The 26,915-nt window shown below is 44.3% G+C and overlaps 1 protein-coding gene across 5 annotated transcripts in view; it reads left to right on the top strand.

The window, feature by feature from the left end:
- TMC5 (transmembrane channel like 5) overlaps positions 1 to 26,915 on the top strand; it is a 92,115-nt gene that overhangs the window by 44,466 nt on the left and 20,734 nt on the right. For 3 of the 5 annotated variants that reach the window (XM_045047536.1, XM_023246721.2, XM_045047537.1), the window contains 9 exons: positions 1,431 to 1,597; positions 6,463 to 6,552; positions 11,742 to 11,841; positions 14,723 to 14,810; positions 15,280 to 15,528; positions 19,212 to 19,363; positions 21,093 to 21,237; positions 22,471 to 22,626; positions 25,959 to 26,110. In XM_045047536.1, the coding sequence (XP_044903471.1) occupies positions 1,431 to 1,597; positions 6,463 to 6,552; positions 11,742 to 11,841; positions 14,723 to 14,810; positions 15,280 to 15,528; positions 19,212 to 19,363; positions 21,093 to 21,237; positions 22,471 to 22,626; positions 25,959 to 26,110 (1,299 nt within the window). Of the gene's footprint in view, positions 1 to 1,430; positions 1,598 to 6,462; positions 6,553 to 9,042; positions 9,588 to 11,741; positions 11,842 to 14,722; positions 14,811 to 15,279; positions 15,529 to 19,211; positions 19,364 to 21,092; positions 21,238 to 22,470; positions 22,627 to 25,958; positions 26,111 to 26,915 lie in introns of those variants that run through there. The other 2 variants (XM_019820907.3, XM_006942270.4) reach the window with 2 other exon arrangements.

Below are 26,915 nucleotides of genomic sequence, written 5' to 3'. Positions count from 1 at the left end.
CTCTGGACATTGACAGTGTTAGTTTGGATGACTTATTCTACCAAATCTGACTTTTTTTTTCTGGGTTAAGTTCCTGTTGCCAACAAGATGTGATTGTATAGTCAGGTTATTTTTACTCTATACAAATTTTTACCCTGTGAAGATTTAACCCTTAGGAGTCTAATTTGGCATGTACTAGTTCTACTAGTAATGTTTATAAATACAGCAAAAACTAATGCTTGTATTTATCTTGAGGAATAAGGATATAAGACTTGGGTGCTCAGCAGGGTCACGATGTCTTCAAGATGTAAATAGGACGATTAATAGAACCAGATCAAAAGGGGCTTCTTGGTAGCACCTGGGAGGCTCAGTCGGTTGAGCTTCCGACTTCAGCTCGGGTCATGATCTCTCGACTAGTGAAGTAATTTGCGCCCCACATCCAGCTCACTGGTGTTAGCGCAGAGCCAGCTTCCGATCTCTGTCCCCCTCTCTCTGCCCCTCCCCCGCTCATGCTGTCTCACTCACAGATAAATAAAACATTTAAAAAACAAAACTCAAAATGGCCTCCTTGGTCTTATCCCCGCCACTGCCTGATTCATCATTCCAAAATATACCTCTGATACTTTGACTCCTTTGTTTCTGCTCTTCCATGTTCTCCATAAGCTTTGGGAGAAAGGCCACATTGCTTTGCTTATGCAAACTTTTAAGAAGGAGGATGCACTGGTCTAATGTGCCAGCCAAAGACCTGCCTGACTGACTTCCTCCCATCTCCCCACCTCCCCTAACCCCTCCCTACCTCTAGTACAGTGGTTCTTGACCTGGACTGAACCTTAGAATCACCCTATTACCTGGGGAACTTTAAAAATAATACAGATGCCTGGGTCCAACCTTCAGACCTTCTGATGTCATTGTTTGGGCTGGGGCCTGGGAAGTGGCATGTGCATAACATTGAGAACATTGCTCCAGATTAATGAATTTTTGTATTGTTCCCTATATATATTCAACACTTTTGTTTATCGTCTCCCACTTTTATCTATGCTGTTCTTCATCCTTGGAATTCCCTCCTTCTAACTCTTTATGTATGAATTTATCCTTCTAGTCCTACCTGGGATGTTTCTTTCCTTGTAGATATCCCTCCGAACTGCCAGCCAGAGTTCTTTTCTCTTTCCTCTGAACTCCCTGGGCCTGTCTTCTGGTACTCACCAGTTACTACTTGTATTATAATTGCTTAGCTGTATCTAAGAAGCTCTACCAGATTGGATTGAGAGTTCCTTGAGGGTAGACAGCCCATGTTTTTATCTTTGTGTTCGCACCCCCTAGACCATGCCTAACACATGGTTGGCATTCAGTAAGCATTTGTGGAATGAATGAATGGGTGGACGGATGATGAATGGAGGACTATCCTTACTATGCTACTAGATGAATATTGATCCATCATTTTGGGATTTCAGGGTGTTCAGCAGAACATCTTCAATCCAGCCCTCATTTCGTCGTAGGGGTGATAGCCCCTCGGGCATCCTTGGGAGAAAGAATGATTACCCTGAAAGCATTGCAATGAAATCCATGGAGACGGCAAATCCATATGACTCTGTGCCCGGGGCTCCTGGCAGTGGCTGTGGTAAGCATTTGTTGAGATGAAGATCATGTCCTGATAAGAAATCAGTGGACTTAAGGGAGCAGTCATTAAAGAGTTCCAGGAAGAGAAGAATTGGTTTCTCCCTCCCTTGCCTTCAAACACCCACCATACAAAGGTTGAACACTAAGGGTCTAGAGAAGACCAGCAGTATCATCACTTGTCAAAGCAGGCTGGTTAGGGGTTATGAAAAATGGGGGTGTGTACACCCTGTGCCTACATGAGGTGACTGATGTTCAGATTTGGCCCATTGGGGTTATGCAGGAATGCAGGCTCAGTATGGCTAAATCCTCAGATGTTTCTTTTTTTTTTTTTTTTAATTTTTTTTTTCAACATTTATTTATTTTTGGGACAGAGAGAGACAGAGCATGAACGGGGGAGGGGCAGAGAGAGAGGGAGACACAGAATCGGAAACAGGCTCCAGACTCTGAGCCATCAGCCCAGAGCCTGACGCGGGGCTTGAACTCACGGACCGCGAGATCGTGACCTGGCTGAAGTCGGACGCCCAACCGACTGCGCCACCCAGGCGCCCCTCTTTTTTTTTTTTATAATTATTGATTTTTCTTTTAAAAAAATTTTTAATGTTTGTTTTTGAGAGACAGAGACAGAGACAGCACAAGTGGAGGAGGGGCTGAGAGAGAGGGAGGCACCATCTGAAGCAGGCTCCAGGCTGTGAGCTGTCAGCACAGAGCCCGATGCGGGCCTCAAACTAACGAACCATGAGATCATGACCTGAGCTGAAGTCACATACTCAACTGACTGAGCCTCCCAGGCGCCCCGATCCTCAGATATTTCTAAAGAAGGAAGAAATCTGTTTTTTAAAAAAATGTTTATTTACTTATTTTGAGAGAGATAGAGATAGTGCAAGCAGGGGAGGGGCAGAGAGAGAGATGGAGAAAGAATCCTAAGCAGTCTCCATGCTGTCAGCACAGAGCCCAACATGGGACTTGATCTCACGAATCATGAGATCATGACATGAACACCAAGAGTCAGACACTTAACCAGCTGAGCTACCCAAGCACACCAAGAAATCTGCATTTTTATGTGAAACCTCCCAATTTTTACATGCTCCAAAAAATTAAAAAAAAAAATTAAAGCACTGAACTGGGCAAACAAAATCACTTGTGGGCTAGATTTAGTTTATGTGGCTGTCACTGGCCAGCTTTAGTTTAGCACATCCTAAACTATTCAGACAGTCATCACTTGGGTTTTCAGAACCTACTGCGGGGGCAAAGGGACGAAGAGGCAGCTCTGTCCTCAAGTTACTTAAAGCGTAAGTGGGTGGGTGACACCATCCTGTCAAGACTACACACACACAAAATTAGCAAGCGGACTATGCAAACCCTCAGAATCTGCTACGTGTTAAAGGTATAGCTCTGGGAAGCAAAGGAAACTCTAAATTTCTTATCTTCCAGGAGGAATAGGGACTTGCTGTCTTGTGAAGGAAGCAAGGTCATTACACGAGAGTCAATGTTATAGAAATCTAGAGCCTATGGGGGCCTGAAAAGGGAAGGAGTGTTCAGCCAAGAACAGAATGAGGGGCCCAAGTGCTGCTTGGCACAGATGGGGAATTGATTACACCTGAGAGGGTGGATGGGGAAGAGTTTGAAGCTGGCCGAGAGGAGGGGATGGGATGCATTGTCATGCATTGGTGAGAAACTTGGACTGTTACACGTTTGCATAGAAAACAATTCATTTGGGCTATTCCAAACCGTTATGCCATGCAGAATGCCATGCATTCTCAATGGGGTGGAGGAAGACAATATAAATCCCAGGGGGGTAAAATTTATTCTTGAAAGGCCAGAAAAGTCTTCCTCTTTTTATGTATGAAGCACTGATACACATATATAAGCAGATACACAGTATATCTGTAGTATTAAAATTTCATGGGACAGGGCAATGGGGGAAGAGATGTCCAAATAGACTCCTTAGGGAGTCTTAGGGGGGCAATAATGAAAAAGATTTAGAAACACAGCCCTACCCCAAAGCAAGTGGAGTTAATAACGACAAGGAGATTTTGAATGTTTTCTATGTCCTGAAGACTCTGCAAAGCACTTTACTTTCATTGTCTTGTTTAAATCTGAACAACCAAATTTCACATAGCCACTACTGATCTCCCTGTTTATAGATGGGAAAACTGATCAAAGAGGGAAAACTGAGGTTCAGAGGCTCAATGCAAGATCACCCAGCTGCTAAATTGAAAGAGCCAGTCTCTCTAACCCAAAACCTGACTCTTACTTATCCTATATTACTACTTGTTAGGATCAAGGCAAATGCGAAAAGATTCCTGACCACTCATGTTTAAAAATAAATTTAAAAAGTAGTCAAGTGTGACTTCTTTTTCTGAACTCCTTTGTAGGACCAAGATTGTAGCCCTTGGCAATCACCTGCCCTGTACTGTGCCATCCTGATAGACTCAGGATCTTCATCTATGTATTCTTTAAGGCTCTAGGTGATTTTCCTAGTGTCACGTTGCCTAGTCACAGTAGGTGCTTAAGCAGTGCAAACTGAATTAATAGTAGCAGTAATGGTAAGGGATGTATCAGTTAGCTATTGCCACAGTAATGCTGCATAACAAACACCTGAAAGAAAAAAAACAGTGTTGTACAATAAAGAAACATATATTTCTTGCTCACACATCTGCGGGTTTGCTTCGAGTTTGATTGAACTAGGCTGTGCTTGACTCCAGGTCATGGATTCTGTATCTACAACCTAGTGCCCTTCTTGGACCAGGGAGCCACCTGGGGGCACTGTTGTCCCATGGCACAAGCTGGAAGTGCTCAAAGTGGTGAGCAAAGACAACACAACATCTCCAAGGTTTTCAGTTGGAACTGGCACACCTTCATTTCTACCCTGTTCCATAGATAAAATTCACATGACCAAGCCCGACTTCAATGGTGTTGTCCAGGGGTGGTGGTGGTGTAATATTTGCTGAACAACAGTTGATCTACTACAACAGTTACTATATATATACATGCATACACACACACGTATAGTTTGGTATGTCTCAGGATTACTTTAAGCACATTACATGTGTTAACTCATTCAATTCCCTCAACAATGATATGTGAAGGGCCCATCATTATTCCTGTTTTAAAGACCATGATATTGAAGCTCAGAGAGGTTAGGTAACATGCCTGAGGGCATCAACTGGAAACAAAGCTGGGCATTGATCCCCAGGAGGAAGTTCAGAACTTCCTGAAATGTAATTTTGTGCATTGTTCACATCAAAATGTGTTCCATTTTCTCTGTTGAGTTTATCTTGTAATGTTTACTGTGGGTTGAACAAAAATATCCTGAAATATGACACTGTCGTGTAGATGCTGAGAGTAGACTTGGTCCCTAAGAAAATCATGCCATAGGGATGCCTGGGTGGCTCAGTCGGTTAAGCATCTAACTCTTGATTTTGTCTCAGGTCATGGTCTCATGATTTGTGGGTTCGAGCCCCGCATTGGGCTCTGTGCTGACAGCACAGAGCCTGCTTGGATTCTCTCTCTCTTCCTCTCTCTCTGCCCCTCCTCCTGCTTAGTCTCTCTCTCAAAATAAGTAAATAAACATTAAAAAAAATAAAAAGAAAATCATGTCATATTTCAAATCTGTTCATGCCTCATCATAAAATGCTAGAAATAGAAAGAACTTCTGTGATTATCTGGACAAGTTTGTTTCATTTTTGTGTCTTAATTTTTCTTAGAGCAGTTTTAGGTTCACAGTAAGATTGAGGGAAAGGTACAGAGATTTCCCATACAACTGCTTTCCCTGACGTGCATAGACTTCACCCATTATCAACATCTGCCACCAGAGTGGTAAATGTCTTAAAACTGATGAACCTACGACACATCATTATCTCCTCGAGTCCACAGTTTATATCAGAGTTCACTCTTGGCACTGTAAATTCTGAGTTTGGACAAATGTATAATGACACATGTCACCATTACAGTATCATATAGAATAATTTCAGTGCCCTAAACACCCTCTGCTCTGTCCGTTTGTCCCAACCCCCTAGACAAGGACTTTTCAAACTCTTGAGTTGTAACCCATTAACAACTTGTGAAGTTAATCCTGAAAAATGAAATGAAAAAGAATGGACTGGAATGAGAATGTACTGGAGAGCCTTTTATGTAGTCCAGCAAAGTATTGTTTAGTGAAACTTATTTTTCGGTCATATATGTGTAGGTATGTCTTGGATCTTAGTGTAATAATTTTTAAAAGTTTTATCAAGTTTAAAATTTTAATTCCACTATAGTTAACATATAGTGTTATTATTAGTTTCAGGTGTATAATATAGTGATTCAGCAATTCTATACATGACTCAGTGCTCATTGTGATAGTTGTACTCTTAATCCCCATCACCTGTTTCACCTGCCCCCTGCCCCCGGCTCCTGGTAACCATCAGTTTGTTCTGTAAAGTTAAGAGTCTCTTTTTTCGTTTGTCTCTCTCCATCTCTTATTTTCCTTTACTTGTTTGTTTCTTTCTTAAATTCATTCTGCATATGAGTAGAACCATACAGTATTTGTCTTTCTCTGCCTGACTTATTTCACTTAGCTTTATACCCTCTAGATCCATCCGTGTTGTTGCAAATAGCAAGATTTCATTCATTTTTATGGCTGAATAATATTCCATTGTAACAAGTATTTTTAACCATGGCTTGTACTTAAATGAGAACCACTGATCGAAGCTGTTTGTACTTAACAACATCGCTTCCATATTTATGTCCTATTTTCCACCCAAGCACTCAATCGTTAGTCTGTCAGGATCTCGAGGTCAAGGTTGAGGTCTTACTGACCATCCTACTCAGTAATATCTAGTGTGGTGGGATTAATTGGTGATGTCTCCTGCCCCTTCATTCCAGTGAACCCTGCTTCTGTGGGTGAAAGTAACCCCCGCCCAGTTTATGGAAACCCACCATTGTCTGGATGTGACTGGCACAAGTCACCCCAAGGTAAGGCTTAAGTGAATAGTAATCAAAAAAATCAACCTTAGAGAGGAGTGTGTTCAAGGCAACACAGACATCGCCATTTCCTTTTGGCCACTGGTGTGGCAACTGATGCAGTATTTGCTTAATTTACTATAACAGGGTTTCCTTTTAGATATGCAGGCTTTTTTCTCTCCTGGATATCAAGGTACCTTCATCAGGACTCTTCTGGTTTCATGTGACAGAAACCCAACTCACATGGGCCCAAAGTATATGTACCGGCTTGTGTGGTGGGAAGGACAGGGAAGAAACAAAGAATTGAAGGTAGAATTACCTTCCAGGACCTAGTATAAAGCTTGGCGTATAGTAAATGCTCAGAGCTATTTGTCAAGTTAATTGGTGAATGAGTTACAGGAACAAGGGCCTCTGAGTCTGCATTGATCAAAAATTTTCTGAATAATCATATAATTATGATGCTAGAGTGTAGGAGCAGTAGGACTGGGGAAAGACAGAATGCTATGAAATCGGTTAGGAAGCTCTGTAAGGATCACTGTGTGCAGTGATGAAGGTCTGATCAGAGGCAGACACTGAGAAACTAAAAGGAAACAAAAGAAGAGAGAGGCCAGGGAATGCTAAGAGGCAAATCTGTGAACAACAAGGAGTAAACAGACCGATGGCATCCTCTGTACAATAATGTGAATTCAGGGACCTCATGACCTAAAACCATGTCTCACCTTCTGGCACCCTATCCTATATGGCAGCATTTAGTGTCGTTCTTTAGGAGCCTTCTCAAGGAGGGGTATATCTTCGAGGATTGAGTATGGCTACTTGGGAGGAAAACCATGGAGGCATAGACAATCACACTCTCCATTTGGTTCCCACTAGAGCAGAAAATGACTTTAACTACTGGGGAAAAGGAATAGCTTGTAACTTCACTGGCCTGCTCTTTCTAGCCAGCCTGAGGTTGGGGCCTCTGGTAAAAGAAGAGTCCCAGAAGGCAGAGAGATTTAAAGAAATAGAGGACCCAAAGATGAATCTGGTTTTCTTCATCATTTTGCTTTGCATTGGTTTGGATTCTCAAACCACATAAAATTAGTTGGTGGACAGCCTCCTGATAAAACATCACTTTGATGGGTTATGCTTTGCACCCAGGAAGCACCCAGCATGTGGTAGGTACTCACAAATGTTCATTTATTTATAAACGAATAAATGATACATCAGCATCTTGTTACAGGAAGGGGCCAGGGCGAAGTGATTAAGATGCCCTGCTTTGGGTCTAGATGGACCTGGGTTTGACCTTCAGTTCTACTACCTGCTTGTTTTGTAACCTTAGGCAAATTACATCTTTGGGCTTCAGTTTTCATAGCTATAAAAGGGGTTTATCGTTGTATATACTGCATAGGGTGATTATGAAAATTAAATTATATACTCTATTTAAGTACTGGGCCTGCAGTAATGGCAGGTATTCTTACTGTTAATTATCATTGGTGGGGAGGAGGAATAGAGTTCCGGTCCAATTCTTTCATTTAATGAAAGTGTGATGAAGAGGGCAGTCAGGGTGGGGGGTGCACTCATTTCTGTGCACCTCAGTCTCCCCAACTATTAAATAAACAACTTGGCCGAGGTGATTTCCAAATCAGGTCTATTGGGTAAAAATCGTGTTCAAGTGCCTTGTTCTGACATGGCACGGCTTAGCAATTTTTTTTCATGTAACAAGAAGTGTGGAGGGGAGGGGTTCACAGTTTGTGTGGCAGCTCTGTCAGGATGCTCTCAAGGACTGAGCTCTTTCTATACCTTCTTTCTCCACCATCCTTCTCAGGTGAGCATTTGTCCTCTTGTTTTCAAAATGGTGGCCTCTGGTGAGGAAGAAGGAAAAATGGTGAAAGGTGAAAGGTGAAACTAGGCAGACTGTCACCTTTTGAAAAGCATTCCTGGAGCTCTATGACTCACTGGCCAGAATGGGGTTACAAGTCCATCTTTAACCACAAAGGAAGCCAGGAGAATTTTAACTGAGCACAGCGCCTACACAGGAAAGGTGGCTTCTGGGGGTATGGGAAAAATGGAGGGCGGATATGAGGAGGCAGACAAATGGCAGGGTTGGCTACCCAAGGCAGTCAGGAGATAATAATTATATTACTATAAATTTTTTTTTGAGAGAGAGTGCATGCATGAGCAGGGGAGAGGGGCAGAGAGAGAGAAAGAGAGAATCCCAAGCAGGCTCCATGCTCAGCACAGAGCCCCACACAGGGCTCAATTCCACAACCTGAGCAGAAATCAAGAGTCAGACACTCAAATGACTGAGCCACCCAGGTGCCCCATTAATTGTGTTACTGTAAACCTGTCTGGATTTATATAGGCAGGTAAAATTATATACATATAAAATATAAGTTTTAGGCCGGGGCACCAAATTAAAAAAGGAAAATCTTGCCCTTTGATTATGAGTCACTTAGGAGAATCTCTGCCTTCTGTTTCTAGAACCCTATTGTCTTTAATGAAGGATTCTGTTTCCAATTTCTTACCTGGTTACCAAGACAGAAGTCCTACAGGAAAACACACCTCTTTATGAGGAGACCCCTCTGCAGATGTAGGGAGTTATGTTATGATTTGTGTAGGACTGGCTTTGGCAATCTCATCCTTGTCTTTTAAAAAGTGTGAATGGGGCATCCCTCTGTGATCATCATCATCTTTCCTGGTGGTGGCTCCTGACGATGTCAGTGTGACTGCTCTGTGAGGTCTCTGGAAGGCCACTCCAGGGGAGAACAAGCCTTGGAGGAGGCAAGAGATGTTTTCTGATGACCAACTGAATGAAATCATCGTCGAGGCAGAGAATGTTCCATCTCGGGTTGTTCCAGAAAAGACACCAGTGAACTCGAGCTTCAGCATGGTCTCATCCATTTCTGACATCGATGTGACAGACTCTCAGAGTTTTGGCAACCCAGATGACAAAAAGAGCAAGCAGTTGTTGAGGTTTTCCACATCTTTGAATGAATCATTTCTTCAGACCCTTCATCGTAGCCCAGGAAGTGTGGGCATAGACACTTCACATGAAAACATTCAAGGTGGTGAGACACTGGGGGAAAGGAGTTAGGAAAGGCGTGAGGAAGGCCTCCAAGCTGTCCACAAGGTTTTTTACTTTTAAGACATGAAGTAGGTTGAAGTTTGGTGGATGATCGCTACGGATGGACCCAGGAAGGGGTCACTTTGGGAGCATCTAACACCTAAAAAGGAGTTTACCATGACCAAGCTCATTTTCTTTCTTCTTATTTTTTTTAAAGTTTACTTATTTTTGAGAGAGCACAAGTGGGGGAGAAGCAGAGAGAGGGGAACAGAGGATCCGAAGCTGGCTCCGTGCAGACAGCAACAAGCCCAATGTGGGACTCAAACTCAAGAACTGCAAGACCATGGCATAAGCTGAAGTCAGACGCTCAACTGACTGAGCCACTCAGGCAGCCCCGCCCCCTCCGCCCCCAAGCTCACTTTCTGTGCCTGGCGGTCTGCCAAGCACTTCCTTTTTTTTCCATCAAATTTAGTTTTACTTATTCCCCACACTTTGAGGCTGGCACGTTTGTCGCTTCCATTTGCTTGATGAGGAATTAAATGACCTGGCAGAACCAGGGCCCAAATACAGGTCTGTCTGGCCTGATGCCTTAACTGCTGTCCTGCTTTAGTCCATTTCCTCCCCACCCTAGATTTGGCAACATAGGATGGCCCTTATTGCCAAGTCCGCCATGACACCAGGTCTTAGCTGATACTGTCTCCCTGCCTTTCTGCTCCTGAGGCCAAACAGTGGTTTCTCAGCTGCTTGTGTCTGTTTCATCTCATAATGCTCCAGTCATGAAGTCCAGGCATTGTCAGTGATTTCTAAGAGGGGAAAAAATCCATTCTCACTAAAGCATTTTGTGGGTTTAGCCCCTTTATTGAAGACTGGGGTGTCTCCTCTCATGCTGCTGTCTCCCCACATCGCTGTCTTCTTTCCTCCTCCTCCTAGTCCTTTCTTCCTCTCTGTCTAGCCCCCCATCCCTCTCAGGAGAGACAAAAATTCCTTGTCTTCAGCAGAGTGAGTTGGTGGCCCTCTTTTGGGGATTTCCTTTTCACCCCAACTAGGTCAATTGTGGAGTTCCAGCTCCATAACTCAACCAGGGAGCCAGACCATTCTGTTGTTACCCCAGTGGTAGTCCCCCAACTGGCTTCCTCATTGTTACAAGATGGTGACAGCAGTTCCAGGCTTCACATGTGGCCACAACAACATCCAGAGGAAGAAGAATCTGTCTTTTTCTTGTTTTTGTTTTTTCTTTTTTGAGAAGGAAGAAGCCTTTTCCAAGAAACTCCTCAGCAGACCATGCATCGCAGAACATTGGCCAACATCTTGTTACATGCTCATGCCTAAATCAGTCACCTGCAACAATCAGTTTGGACGCATGGGACTCATGCCCTGTGCCTGAAGATGGGTCCCACCCTGCAGAAGCTCAGGGCCTTGGGAAAGAGGGGGTAGATGCCCAAACAAAATCAGTATTCTTTTAAAAAGGAGAGATAACTTGGGTAGATGGCCAGCAGTATCTGATGATACTGAGAAGATGGGGGACTCGTTCCAGGAGGCAGAAGAGCATATATGACAACAGTCAAGAAATGTAAAGAAGATAATGCTCAGTCCATTAAGCGTCTGACTCCGGCTCAGGTCATGATCTCTAGGTCCATGAGCCTGGGCCCCGCATAGGGCTCTGTGCTGACAGCTCGGAGCCTGGAGCCTGCTTCACATTCACATTCTGTGTCTCCCTCCCCCCCCCCCCCGCCCCTCTCCCTGCTCTTGTGCTCTCTCTCTCTCAAAAATGAATAAACATTAAAAAAAATTTTTTTAATGTAAATAAGATGCCTGGGCCTAGAGTACAGGGGTCAAGAGAAAATGGTGCAGGCAATCAAGTGAGGGAGGACAGTGAGCCTGACCAGATGTGCAGGGGCTTGTTGGCTTCATTGGATATTTCTTGTCATTGAAAAAAAGGAAAATATCAAATGTTGCATGCAAACATTATCATTTGCTTTGACTTTGAGAAATACGCCATGTTGCCATTTTTTTTCATTTCCGGCTTTTGAGATCATTGAGTCCATATATTCTTTCCTTATGCCCTTAAAGAAACATGCTCTAAGTTCAGTGCTATCTTTTGAAATGCTGATATTCTGTGAAAGAAACAGACTGAAACTCCATTTATTTTCCTCCACAGGACAAAAGTTAATCGCATCTTTGATACCAATGACCTCTAGAGACAGAATTAAAGCCATCAGGAGTCAGCCAAGAACCATGGAAGAGAAAAGGAACCTTAAGTATGGACCCAAAGCTTTTCTTCTTTCCCAGATTTCATGTGAACCTCAGTCTTCTACTTTTGCCCCATCTCAGAAAGATAAGAAATAAATTCAAGAGAAAGGACGGTCTTGCTACAGAAGAATTCCAAATAATCTGTATAGATACTCCTCTGTCCTCTCAGCAGGAGAGCAGGCTATGCTTAGTGATGTGATTTGAAAGGGTGGAGTATGAAAAGCAAGGGAGAGAAACGTTCCAGTGTTGAGGTCTAGTTTACACTGCCCTTCAGCCAGGCCATCAAGGTTAGCATTGCCAGAGATATGTGGTCAGAAGAGCACATTCCCTCTGTGGTATTCTCTCCTAAAGACTGTAACCCCAGTGTCACCAGAGGAAAAAATCAGGCAACCCCTAATAGAGGGACATTCTGCAAAATACCTGACCAGTACGCCTCAAAATTGTCAAAGTCATTAAAAATAAGGGAAGTCTGAGGCACCCCGGTGGCTCAGTCAATGAAGCATCTGACTCTACATTTCGACTCAGGTCATGATCTCATGGTTCATGAGTCTGAGCCCCTGCATCGGGCTCCACGCTGTGTGGAGTCTGCTTGGAATTCTCTCTCTCTCTGCCCTTCCCCATCTCTCTTTGTCTCTCAAAGTAAATAAGTAAACTTAAAAAAAAAAAAAGTCTGAAAAATTGTCAGAGACTAGAGGATTCTTTTTTTTTAATTTCAAAAATTTTTAATTTTTTTTATTTTAGAGTGAGCATGAGTGGGGGAGGGGCAGAAGGAGAGAGAGAGAATCTTCAGCAGGCTCCACACTCAGCATGGAGCCTGACTTGGGGTTTGATCCCACGATCCTGGGATCATGACCTGAGCCAAATCAAGCAGACTAGAGGATCCTAAAGAGACATGACAACTAAATGCAATGTGGCATGGGATCCTGGAATAGAACACAGCATTCATGGAAGAATGAGTGAAATCAGAATCGTGTGAAGTTTAGGTAATTGTAGTATGCTAACATTGGTTTCTAATTTTGACAAACTATGACGGAAATGTAAGATGCTAATAGGAGAAAATGGTGAGTAGCGTATAGGAATTTTCTGTAGTTTTTTCAACTTTTCTACAAATCTTGAATTACTCTAAAATTCAAAGTTTACAAAAAGGAGGAGGAGGAGGAGGAGGAGGAGGAGGAGGAGGAGGAGGAGGAGGAGACCTCAAAAGCTTCCTAAGGCTAAGAATTAAAAAAAAAAACAAGAGTGAAAGAGTGAGGGCTGTTTTAGGCTTCAGACTACTTCACATTTACTGTTCTTCAGCCTTTTTCTTTTTTTTTATGTTTATTTTTAAGAGAGAGAAAGAGTATGTGAGCCGGAGAGGGGCAGAGAGAGAGAGAGAGGGAGACAGAGGATCGGAAGCAGGCTCTGCGCTGTCAGCACAGAGCCCAATGTGGGGCTCAAACTCACGTTTGTGACCTGAGCTGATGTCGCCTGCTTAACCGGCTGAGCCACCCAGGTGCCCCACGGCCTTTTTCTTTTGCAACTTGTCATCTTGGCAGAAACTAGGAGAGTGGATGCAACGATTGCTAATAAATAAGTCAATAATGCATTTGTTCTGGGGTTGCAAAGATAACTTGCAAAGTCTGACAGCGGAGATGAATTTGTCAACAAGAAACGTACACATGAGAAAGAGGAAATCAGGCCAAGTCAAGGTAGAGGAGAATGCAGTGACAGGACTAGCTGGAGTGATACAGGCTGCCTGGGCAAAGCAGGAGGCCATGTTGACCAGGCTGTGGAGATGATGGTGTGGGGATGGGCATTTGGGTGGATAAAGAAAACTAGGAAAGGACCAGAGCAAAGTAGCTGTGATGAATTCATGGAAAGGTAAAGATGCCAACTGTGGCTGGATCTTTTAAAAACACTCTTCCATTTCTAATGTTTTTATTTTATTTTTGAGAGAGAGAGTGTGCATGTGTGCACACACAAGCAGGGGAGGGGCAGAGAGAGAGGGAGACCGAGGATCCAAAGGAGGCTCTGCACTGACAGCAGAGAGCCTAGCACGGGGCTTGAACTCACCAACCTTGAGGTCATGACCTGAGCCGAAGTCAGATACTTAACTGACTGAGCCACCCAGGCACCCCTACAGTCTTCCATTTCAAACTCTGCATGCCTGCCTCTGTCATGGAATAAGGGCCTTGTGAGGGCCCCAAAGACTTTACAGCAGGATTTTTCAACCCCAGTATGCCTGATATTGGAGGATGGATCATTCTCTGTTGTGGGGGACTGTCCAGTTTATTGTAGGGGGTTTAGCACATCTCTGGTCTCTACCCACTAGAGGTCATAGCAAATCTCTCTCCCCTAGATTTTTGACAATCAAAAATGTCTCCAGACTTTGCCAAATTGTTCCCTGGGGGCAAAATCTCCCTAGGTTGAGAACCACTCAAGGGTGATGACTTATAGGACCCTTCCGCCTCCCCCTGCAACAGTTATCACTCGTACCCTCTGCCCTTCCCCCTGCTGTTTCCATTCCAGCCATCCTGGCCTCCTTGGGGGTCTCATGTTGGCTGTTCCCTCTGCCACGGAGCAGTCCCTTATCCATACAACTAACCCCTCCCCTCCTTCAAGATTTTGCTCAAATATCATGCTATTTCAAATTATAACACAGTTCCCATCCCAGTATTTCCCATCGCCTTATCCTGTTCTATTTCCCTTTTTCTCTCCATAGTATAAATCACCGTTTCTTTATTGTCTTTCCGTTCCAACTAGGATATCTTCTCCATGAGGCAGGGAAATCATTCTCTTTGTCTCACTACCTGGGTTGTGCCTAGTACACCATAGACACTCAGTAAATATTTGGGGAATGCAGTGATTACGGCATTGGTATCTCTCCCTTTCTTCTGGCATTCCCCACAGGAAAATGGTTGACAAAGAGAAAAGTAAGCAATCCCACCGTATCCTTGAGTTCAACTGCTGTGCTCAGTGTCTGAACTCCGTTTCACAGGTAAGAGGCCTTTATTGCAGTCAACAAATGGGCATGATAAGGGGTAAAAAGGTACCCCTTGCAGAGTGGGATGAAAGGTACCCAAGGGGAAGAGGAACCAAAATTCAGGGCTGTTTCATTGAAAGCCATAGAAATTGGGTTGGTCTAGGTGCAGAGAAACCAGGTGGGCATGCAAAGGTGTATAAGAGGTTGCTGAGTTATTTGGACAGCATAGCTATTGTGAACGTCACCTTCAACAGCAACCTGGGATATAGGAGAATAATATAGGAGAATAATAATAGGAGAATAATAGCACTCACCTGGAAGAGTGGCCTGTCAGATTAAACGAGATAACGTTTGCAAACACGCTGAGCGCATGCCTGGCACGTTCTAACGCTCTGGAAATAGTGGCCGTTTTTGCTAGGATGGGACCTTCTCATAGGTGTTTGTTGAGTGACTGTCTACCACATGCTTTGTGCCCCTACCCCAGGCTTACCGTAGATCTAAGAACAGCCTGTCAGAACTGCTCAGTTACATCAGCCTATGGCAGAAGACGTTCAAGGTCATTGGAGGCAAGTTTGGAACGAGCGTCCTCTCCTATTTTAACTTTCTGAGGTGGCTTTTGAAGTTCAACATTTTCTCGTTCATCGTGACCTTCAGCTTCATCATCATCCCTCAGTTTACTGTGCCTGAAAAGAACACCCTCCAATTCACCGGATTGGAATTTTTCACCGGGGCGGTAAGTTCTCCATTTCCCCCCACCTGGAAATCCACCACCTCAGAAACCCCCAGACATACCTTCCAGACCCCTCATTTTGCCTGGGAGTCAACTGATAGGCAAAGTGGGACTTTGAAATGTGTTTCTTTTTTTCCCTAAAAGTAACATATACACAACACAGGAGACTTTCTGTCTGTAGAGGTAATCATATCAATAGTTTGTGTTGCTCACCGTCTCCTTTTCTGTGCACACACGGACACATATATACGTGTACATATACATCCCTTTCTTCTGTTTCCACTTTCTTTTGTTTTTTAACAAAAGATGAATCAATCACATATACCACCTATGACTCACTTTCTTTCATCTGCTCTGTGGTGGATATGTCATATTGGTGTTTGTAGAGCTACCTTTTTTTTCTTTTTTCTTTTTCTTTGTACAAAATACAATGCTCCTTTTGAAAAGTTCCTACTGTAAATTTTTTGAAAAATGTTTATTTATTTTTGAGAGACAGAGAGAGCAGGGGAGGGGCAGAGACAGAGGGGGGGAAAAGTTGCTACTGTAAAAGAGAGAAAATTAGGTGAAGGTCCACATTAGTCTTCTTCCCTTGTCTAATGGCCTAGCTTAGAGCCTATCTTTGTCCACTGTTTTTCTTCCTTCTTTCCTAAAGAAAACAGGATACTACAGGTTTTTGCAACATTTTTTTGTTTTACTATGTATCTTGAGCATCTATATAGATCCACAGTACTCTTTTTTTTTTTAATTTTTAAATATTTATTTATTAAAAAAAATTTTTTTTTTCAACGTTTATTTATTTTTGGGACAGAGAGAGACAGAGCATGAACGGGGGAGGGTCAGAGAGAGAGGGAGACACAGAATCGGAAACAGGCTCCAGGCTCCGAGCCATCAGCCCAGAGCCCGACGCGGGGCTCGAACTCAGGGACCGCGAGATCGTGACCTGGCTGAAGTCGGACGCTTAACCGACTGTGCCACCCAGGCGCCCCAAATATTTATTTATTTTTGAAAGAGACAGCGTGAGTGGGGGAGGGGTAGAAGAGAGCGAAACAGAATCCGGAGCAGGCTCCAGACTCTGAGCTGTCAGCGCAGAGCTGGACTCAGGGCTCGAACTCACTAGTTGTGAGATCATGACCTGAGCAAAAGTCGGACACTTGACCGACTGAGCCACCCAGGCGTCCCAGTCCATAGTATTCTTTTTAACAGCAGCTATAATTTGTTTACCCATCTCCCTATCGACACTTATAGCCCTTGCCTTGTGAGTTTACTTTCTAGAAGAGATTTCTGCCACTAGCATTCTGTAGACCAGGGACTGACAAACTATAGCTGGGGCCAAATCTGGCCTGCCACCTAGTTTTGTACAGCCAATGAACTAAGATTGGTTTCTACATTTTTAAATGGTTGAAAAAAAATCAAAACAGGGATGACATTTTGTGAAACATGAAAATTATATGTGAAATTCAAATTTGTGTCCATAAATAAAGTCCTTCTGGAACTCGGTCACATCCATTTGTTTAGGTGTCTGTGATGCCTTCCTGCTACGGTGGCCGAGTGGAGTTGTTGCTATAGCTACCAAGCCAGATATTTATTATCTAGCTCTTCACAGAAAAAATTTGCCGACTCTTGAAGTAGAATGTTCAAAATCAAGTTCTCCCATTTATCTTTTTAAATTTCTTTTTCTGTTAAAAATTCTCCCTTGTGTTAAGTGCATTAAGTGAGAATTATTATTATGTAAATTTCTTCCTCATTTACTTTCATTCTCCTTGTTGTGATGTATATTTTTAATTTAATTAACTTATTTTTTAGGGCTTTGTTTTTATTTTTATTTTTATTTAAAAAAAATTTTTTTTAACATTTACTTATAATTGAGAGACAGAGAGACACAGAGCATGAGCAGGGGAGGGGCAGAGAGAGAGAGCGAGACACAGAATCTGAAGCAGGCTCCAGGCTCTGAGCTGTCAGCACAAAACCTGATCCGGGGCTCGAACTCAAAAACTGCGAGATCATGACCTGAGCCGAAATCAGACGCTTAACCGACTGAGCCATCCAGGTGCCCCTAGGGCTTTATTTTTTAAAGTTTATTTACTTATTTTGAGATAAAGCACAAGCAGGTGAGGGGCAGAGAGAGAGAGAATCCCAAGCAAGGCTCCATGCTATCAACACAGAGCTGGATGCAGGGCTCGAACCCATGAACCGTGAGATCATGACCTGAGCTGAGATCAAGAGTTGGATGTTTAACTGAGCCCCCCAGGCACCCTGATCTATATTTTTTATATTTGTATATATATAACATTTTATTATGAAAAATTTCAAACATACAGGAAATAAAGAGTAGTAAATGAACACTCATATGCCTACTATGCAGGTTTCTAAATTGTTAACGTTTAGCCACATTGTTTTATCTTACTATTTTTTGGAAGTATTTCACAGTAAATTAAAGACATTTGGACATTTTACTCCAAATTTCTTCAGCATGCATCTTTGCAAAATAAGGACACTTTCTGCAGTTATCACACCTAGCAAAATTAAAAATATCATTCAAAATCCAGACTATATTCAAATCTTCCCAGTGGTCCCCAAAATGTCTTTCATAGCTTGTTTGTTCAGACCAGGATCCAATTAAAGCCCCAGTTTGCATTCAGTTGCTTTTTCTCTGAATTTGCAATTAATCTAGAATGATCTCTCCAGGGTTGCCTGGGTGGCTCAGTCAGTTAAGCAGCCAACTTCAGCTCAGGTCATGATCTTACAGTCCATGAGTTTGAGCCCCGCATCAGGCTCTGTGCTGACAGCTCGGAGCCTGGAGCCTGCTTCAGATTCTGTGTCTCCCTCTGTCTCTGCCCCTCCCCTGCTTATCTCTCTCTGTCTCAAAAATAAATAAAAACATTAAAAAAATTTTTTTAAATAAAAAATAAGAAAAAAAGAATGATCTCTCCAGACACAGCCCTCTCTTTTCTTGACGTTGGCTTGTTGCAGAAACCAGGCCAGTTGTCATACAAACTCCAACATTCTACCTTGTGGAATCAATTGTTTCCTTATAGTCTCTCTGACTTGTTCCTCTGGCCCGTATTTCCTATAAATTGCAATTTAGACCTAACAGCTTGATTTGTTTCATATCAAACATGTTTGACTATAATACTTAACATGGTCATGTTAAGATGACAGAGGCCCATCATGGTTGACTGTCCTGGTTTTAGTCATGCTTTGCTTGGTCACTGGGTTCAGGTGATGACCGCTGGGTCCCTCCACTGTAAGGAGGGTTTGAGAGTCCTTTCCCAACTCAAAGAGCCTAGTGATAAAACAACTGTGTTTTTTTTTTTTAATGTTTATTTATTTTTGAGACAGAGGGAGACAGAGGGAGATAAAGCATGAGTGGGGGAGGGGCAGAGAGAGAGGGAGACCCAGAATCCGAAACAGGCTCCAGGCTCTGAGCTGTCAGCACAGAGCCCGATGCCGGGCTTGAACCCATGAGCTGTGAGATCATGACCGGAGCTGAAGTTAGACTCTTAACTGACTGAGCTACCCAGGTGCCCCCAAACGTCTATGTTCTCAGTGACCTTGGGTGCCCTGCCAACAAAATGTCGAAACTGACTGATGCAAGTTTCTTGCAGATGGAAAAGGTGAAGGGTGCTGACCATTGTCATTGTTTTCTCAAGAGACCCACCTGACCTCTGGCTTCTTGCCTCTTTCAGGGTTATTTTCAGGACACAGTGATGTACTATGGCTTTTACACCAACTCTACGGTCCAACACGGGAGCAGTGGGGCACCCTACAACATGCAGCTGGCCTACATCTTCACAATCGGAGCGTGTTTGATCGTCTGTTTTTTCAGTTTGCTATTTAGGTATGGAGTATCTGCATTTCTCGATCCTAAGCTCATTTTGGATTTAGGTAAAATTCAAGAGACTGAAAAGTTCCCCAGGAAACAGTTTCTCTGCAATTTTGACTTTCTATTGCTGTCTGAGCATTCCCGTTTTATAACACAAACTGTAAGTTTGGATAAAGAAGAGAGGTTTTTGTGTGCTTTCAAGGAAATTGGTCAGTCTGAAAATAGGGATGCAGTGACCCCACTAGTTATATGGAAGGAAGGGCATGGATAGGCAATTGTCCCTTGACAACTGTCAAAGAGGAGGTACAGATGTTCAACCTTTGTATTCGTTTTCCTAGGTCTTCCTAGGACTTTTCCTCGGTCTTCCATAACAATGTACCACAGACAGGGTTGCTTAAACAACAGAAATATATCTTCTCAAGTTCTGGAGGCTAGAAGTGTAAGATCAAGGTCCTGGCAGGGTTGGTTTCTTCCGAGGCCTCCCTGTGGCTTATAGATGTCTGCCTTCTCACCGTGACCTAACAAGGTCTTTCTCAGTGCATGTCTGAGTCCTAATCTTCTCTTCTTATAAAGACACCAGTCATATTGGATGAGGGCCCGCCTTGATGACCTCATTTTAACATAATTGCCTCTATAAAGATCCTATCTGCAAATACTGTTGCTTTCTGAAGGTTAGGGGGTTAGGGGTTAGGCTCTCAGCATAGGAGTTTTTAGGGTGTATAGTTCAGCCTATAACATCCTCACTGCCAGCACACAATTCAGAGTAAAATGAGATTTCGTTTTGTCCTATCAAACCAGGAAAAGTTCCTAAAGCTACTGTTAGTGGTGGCAAATTTTGGAAAGGTATTGACTCAGCACTTTTTACATGCCAGGCTCAGTGCTGAGTGCTTCCCCGGCTGATTTCACTGAGTCCTGCTGACGTCTCCATGATATTAGCATCTGCCTTTATCAAGTGCTTACTGTTCTAACCGCTACATTGATTCTTGTGGTTGGCTGAACAATTCCCCCCGCCTCCCAAAGATGTCCAAGTCCTAATCCCCAGAACCCGTGAATATCTTACTTTACCTGGCAAAAGGGACTTTGTAGATGAGACTGAGTTAAGGGTCTTAAAATGGGCCAGTTAATCATAAGGTTCCTTGTAAGTGGGAGGCAGGAAGGTCAAGGTCAGACAGAATGGAAGCTGCAGCTCTCCTGGCTTTGAAGACAGGAGGGACCATCAGCCAAGGAATGCAGGCAGCCTCTAGAAGCTGGAAGAGGCAGGTAAACACATTTCCTGCTGAAGGATAGGAATGAACACAGCTTTGCTGACACCTTGATTTTAGAAACATTTTCTGATTTCTGACTTCCAGTAAGAGAATAAGTAGACATGTGTTGTTTTAAGCCACTTAAGTTTGGGACAGTTTGGTACAGCAGCTAGAGGAAACTAATATAACTCTCATATAAACTCTGTGGGTGGGTACTATTATTATCCCCATTATATAGATGTGGAAACTGAGGCTCATTGCAGTTAAAATAACAAAGATCTCCCAGCTGGCAATCCAGGATTATAAGACAGACCTATGAGATCTTGAAGCCAGTGCTCTTAACCATTATGTTTGTGATCGCACTGTTCCAGTAGAACCTGAGGTTGCCTGTTCCACGTTGCCTGTCCCTGTTAATGGTAGGACTCCCCTTTGTTTAATTCCTGCACTCCCCAATGCCTGTTTCAATAACACTTGAGTGTTTTGGTTTCTGCCTTCCCTAGCATGGCCAGGTATTTCCGGAACAACTTCATTAACCCTCACATCTACTCCAGAGGGATCACTAAACTTATTTTCTGCTGGGACTTCACCGTCACTCATGAAAGAGCTGTCAAGTTGAAACAGAAGAATCTTAGCACGGAGATAAGGGTAAGGCAGGCTTGCTTTATACAACACCTTCCCACAGCTAAGTTCCTTTACTATGTCTGTAACTTTTCTTTTTTTTTTTTTTAATTAAAAAATGTAATTTATGAAAGAGAGAGCACACATGCGAGCTGGGGAAGGACAGAGAGAGAGAGAGACAGAGGATCTGAAATGGGCTGTGTACAGACAGCAGAGAACCTGATGTGGGACTTGAACCCATGAACCATGTGATCATGATCTGAGCCGAAGTTGGATGCTTAAGCAGCTGAGCCACCCAGGCGCCCCTACAGTGCTTTTCAACTCACAACAGTTTTTGCCCCTCAGGGGACATATAGTAATATCTGGAGACTTTTTATTTTTTTTTAATGTTTATTTATTTTTGAGAGAGAGAGAGATGCACAGACCATGAGCGGGGGAGAGGCAGAGAGAGAGGGAGACACGGAATCTGCAGCAGGCTCCAAGCTCTGAGCTGTCAGCACAGAGCTTGATGTGAGGCTTGAACCCACACACTAGCTGAAGTCAGATGCCTAACTGATGGAGCCACCCAGGCACCCATATCTAGAGACTTTTTCTATTGTCACAGTTAGGGGGAGGGTGCTACTGGATGTTGCTAAACATCCTGCTGTGCACAGGAGAGTTGTCACAATACAGAATTACTGGCTGAAAATGTTAATAATGCCGAGGGTGAGAAACCCTGGTCTATAGGAAAAAACTTACTAAAAAGAAAGAAGAGAGAGAGAGAGAGAGAAAAAAAACCAGAAACAAATATACCCAACCCCAGACTCTTAAATACAGAGGACAAACTGGATGTTGCTAGAGGGGACTTGGGTGGAGGGATACATAATAGGAAAAAAAAAAAGAGGGAGAATAATTTGTAAGCAAGGAGGCTTTGACAAGACGTTTGAAGATGTTAAATTCATTGGTGTAGATACCCAGCCTTATTCTTCAAAAAAGAGTTTCTTGACACCTCAAAGTGCTTTCCTCAAGAGCACAGTCCCACTCTGTTGGGCCTGTTTCTCTAAGATGGAAAAGGTGTTTGGCACAGTGATAGAGGTTCTTGGTCCATTTGAGATTTCCCCATGGGTCTCTCATAGTCCACATCCATCATGAACTTCCGCCTTTCTCTCTCCTGTGGATCTGGGGTGGGTTGTGTCTCAGAGTGGCCAAGATTCACCTGCTGAGTCTTTGCTAACAGGTGATAGGGTACTGTGGGCCGACCTGACTTCCTTGTGTGTATAGGAAAACCTGTCCGAAATCCGTCAGGAGAACGTCAAGTTAACGCTCAATCAGCAGCTGATCCACGTGTTGGCCCACCTGGCAGCCTGGGTCGTCTCTACTGGAGTGGCCATTGCCTGCTGCGTAGCTGTTTATTACCTGGCTGAGAACAACTCAGAGGTAACCAGAGGGGCAGGGACACTGGGGGCCCGAGCACAAAACCAGGTGAAGGGATGAGATACTGGAGGGAGGCAGTATGGAGCTGCTACTGAACTCAGACTCTGTGGCGGGCAGCACTGGTATCAGCCGGAAGCTTGTGAAAAAATGCAGAATCTTGTGTTCCTGCCTGGGCTCACAGCCTCAGAATCTGTATCCTGACAATGCCCCCTGGTGATGTGTATGCACGCTTCAGAGTAAGAAGCTCTGGGTCCGTGGAGAGATGGGAACTTTGGGCAGCAGACGTGGGATTGAGTTTTGGTTTCTTCCTTTATTATTATATTCCTAACACCTCCCACTGCCCCTGGCACTGAGCAGACACTCTAAGTGTTGTGATCTGATGGACTCTGGTGAGCCATTTAACCTTTCTGAGCTCTGGATTCCTCACTTGCAAACCAGGAATGATCGTACCTGGCTTTGTAGGTGTGTGGTCAGGACTAGAAAAAAGTTATGTGAAGAGTCTACTCCGTGCCCAGTATTGTGAGTAGTAAAGGAATATTACCTTTTTTTTTTTTTTTTTTTTTTTTGCAAATGATATAAACTCTGAGACTAATTAGCTGGATGATCTGGGCAAAGTACTGTTTTTCTGTAGGTTTCAGCTTTTCCCCTGGAAATGGAACTAATTGTAGCCAGTTTGCCGACCTCTAGAATTGTGGTACAGGTTGGTCGGATTATTTCACTTGCTTTAATGACTTCCTATTTTTTTTTTTAATTTTTTTTTCAACGTTTATTTATTTTTGGGACAGAGAGAGACAGAGCATGAACGGGGGAGGGGCAGAGAGAGAGGGAGATACAGAATCGGAAACAGGCTCCAGGCTCTGAGCCATCAGCCCAGATCCTGACGCGGGGCTCGAACTCACGGACCGCGAGATCGTGACCTGGCTGAAGTCGGACGCTTAACCGACTGCACCACCCAGGCGCCCCAATGACTTCCTATTTTTACCCTCGATATAAATTTATCCTCCATGGCATGATCGACAGATCTTGTATGATCTGATCCCTGCCCACATCTCTAGCTTCAACACCCCACAACTACCCATATCCTACATTAGCAACACTAAATGGTGTGTCCACAGTTCCCTGAGCACACCATGTTTTTCCTTTTCTCACGGTAGGAAAACATGCACTTCATTCTCTACCCAACCTGCCCTAATTCCCTCATTGGGCAAATTACTCCTCCTCCTCCTCCTCCTCCTCCTCCCCCTCCTCCTCCTCCCCCTCCTCCTCCTCCCCCTCCTCCTCCTCCCCCTCCTCCTCCTCCTCCAGACCTCAGCATGGTGCCGTTTCCTCAGCAAATTTTCTCACACCCCCACCACCCTCACGAGACTGTGTTGGGCGCTCCTGACTCTGCAAGCTTTACCCTGTGCTCTTGTCATGTGTAGTATTGAAAATACCTGTTTATGCAGGTATCTTTACGTATCTTCAAAAGATAGTAGCTGGGCTCCAGGCCCAATATTTGACACATAGTAGGTGCACAACCAAATGGATGAACAAGTGAAGGAGAAGCCAGCAAGAAAATGGGTGTGGGATTATATAACACTAAGAGTTTGCCATTAACCATGTTGAGATGTGCCCTCAAATAGGGGAAATCAAGTCTCAGTGCTTAAGGGCCTGGCAATGCCTACCCAGGGTAGAAATTGTGACCAGGCAGCTGTAGGCATAAAGAAGCCTTCTGAGTTTCTTCTTCACCTGGAAGGTTTTCTCCACACCCACCTGAAGTGCAGGAGGGCAGCTAAGGAGGTGAGGAGGCAGAAGTGGAGCCTATTGTTTGAACATCTGCTGTATGCCAGGCAGGAGCAACCCTTTGTACAACTCTAGGGGTCACATTCATGGGCAGCTACAATCTTCTGTGAATGATGTCTCACCTATGTTGTTGAGGGGCCAGACCTGGCCTTATTTGGTTTCATTCAATTCTTTTATTTTTATTTATTTACTTTAATGTTCATTTATTTTTGAGAAAGCGCAAGCGGGGGAGGGGCAGAGAGAGGGGGACAGAGGATCTGAAGTGGGCTCTGCGCTGACAGGCTGACAGCAGCAAGCCCGACGTGGGGCTCGAACTCGCAAACAGGAGATCATGACCTGAGCTGAAGTCTGCCGCTCAACTGACTGAGCCACCCAGACGCCCCAATTCTTTTATTGTTTTTAATTAGGGCATCAACTGAGAGAGAAACAGAGAAAGAGAGAGAGAGAACATGCACTTATGTGTGCATGAATAGGGGAGGGGAAGAAAGAGAGGGAGAGAGAGAATCCCAGGCAGGCTTCACGCTGTCAGTGCAGAGCCTGACTCTGAGCTTGATCTCATTCTCATGAACCATGAGATGGTGACCTGAGCCAAAATCGAGTCAGAAGCTTAATCGACTGAGCTACCCAGGCGCCCCTCATTTAATTCTTGCAGTGACTCTGTGGGTCACATGATAATCTCCCCATCACACAGACAGGAAAAGAGGCCCAGGGAAGCTATGCATCTGGCTTCAGACCTTATAGCTCATAAGCATGGGAGAGGGGACAACATTTGAACCCAGGTTACCCTGGCTACAAAAATACTTCCAAAAGTGCAAGTGGGGCTTTCGAAACCACCCAGAGATAAAGGGAGGCAGGGTCAGGCCTAGGGGTGGGAAGGAGGTAGTGTGAGACAGAAGATAAATCCACTGGAATCCCTGACTCCAAGGATTCCTGGCTGAGGGCAGCCTTCACCCCACTCCAAACCAAGTGCCAGGGTGTTGCATCCACATGAAGGAAGGGGGTGCCTCTTTGGACCTCAGACGAAGGTGTGCCATGGGCTAACAGAGGGTCCCTTTCCCCTGATTCAGCACCCAAGAAAAGCCTGGTGAAAATGAATAGGGCCATGCAGGAGACAGGCGGAGAAAGTCTGCAGTGCTCAATACCCTTGTGGTATAGCTCCAACAGCCAGGAAACACGTTCTCATTGCTGCAGACCTCTTGCTAAGGACAGTAAAGTCACAGAATGGCTGTTTTGAGTTCAGGCCCCTGAGTCAGATGGACCCAGTTCAAATCTGCCTCGGTGACCCCAGGCAAGCATTTTTACCTCTCTGAGCCTCCATTTGCCAGTCAGTCTATTAATACCCACCTGCTGGGCTGTAGTGAGAATTAAACGTGATCACGTGATCACGTGGGTAATGCTGGGCACAGGGTAAGTGCTCAATAACCGGCAGCGTAAGAGCTAACCCCGGAGGAGCTACCACTGGGGTTTCCCCATTGTGTGGGGTCTTCTGCGTGAGGCAGAGAGGAGTTCCGTGCACGTTTGGCATCTGGATTCTCTCCCTGCATCCCCTGCAGTTCCTGAAGAACCACCAGAACCCTGGAGCAGTGCTGTTACTGCCTTTCCTCGTGTCCTGCATCAACCTGGCAACGCCACGCCTCTACTCCCTCTTCAGGCTGGTGGAGAGGTATGAGACGCCGAGGCGCGAAGTCTACATCCTCCTCATCCGGTAGGTGTGTCTGCCACGCCCACCACCAGCCTGTATTTCCAGGGAGGGAAGTGAGGTGGGAGCTACAGAGGGTTATGCTCGAGTACCAGAGTTCTGTTTTCCAGAAAGGATTTCAAGAATAAAGTGTGTTTGTATGGGGTGGGTTAATAGCCATAAAATCCAAAACGCTCTCAGGTATACAATTAAGTACATCAGTCTTTTGCTCAGAGTAATAGCTTACCTTTCCAAATTGCTACTGGCCTGAGGATTTTCATAGTTTTTCTCAGTTATGAGATGTACAGATGTTCATGTTGTATACTGCAGAAGGGTGCCTGGCTGATGAGTTGTGTAGGGACTGAAATTCATCTAGCGTTTGCATTAGTCAAGCTGTGAGCCTTGGTAGCCACTGCCTCAGCTGGGAGAAAGAGGTGTATTAAAAAATTTTTCTTTTAATGTTTACTTATTTTTGAGGTAGAGAGAGAGCACAAGTAGGGAGGGGCAGAAGGAGAGGGAGACACTGAATCTGAAGTAGCCTCCAGGCTCTGAGCTGTCAGCACAGAGCCCAACACGGGGCTTGAACTCGTGAACCACGAGATCATGACCTGAGTCGAAGTTGGACGCTTAACCGACTGAGCCACCCATGAGCCCCAAGAGGTGCATTTTTGTAATTCAGACACCCAAATGGAGGTAGAGGGGGTGCTTCTGGCAATTAGTTGGCTGGGAGGGGATGCCTTTTTGTGCTAGAGGTGACCCCAAGGTTTCGATAAACAAAGCATAAAACAACCCAAATGTTGTCCTTGCTCCTTCCTGGCTAGTTCCCTGACCA

The sequence above is a fragment of the Felis catus genome, chromosome E3 (assembly GCF_018350175.1).
Source record: "Felis catus isolate Fca126 chromosome E3, F.catus_Fca126_mat1.0, whole genome shotgun sequence".
NCBI classification, from domain to species: domain Eukaryota; kingdom Metazoa; phylum Chordata; class Mammalia; order Carnivora; family Felidae; genus Felis; species Felis catus.
This window is presented reverse-complemented; position numbering and strand designations above follow the sequence as displayed.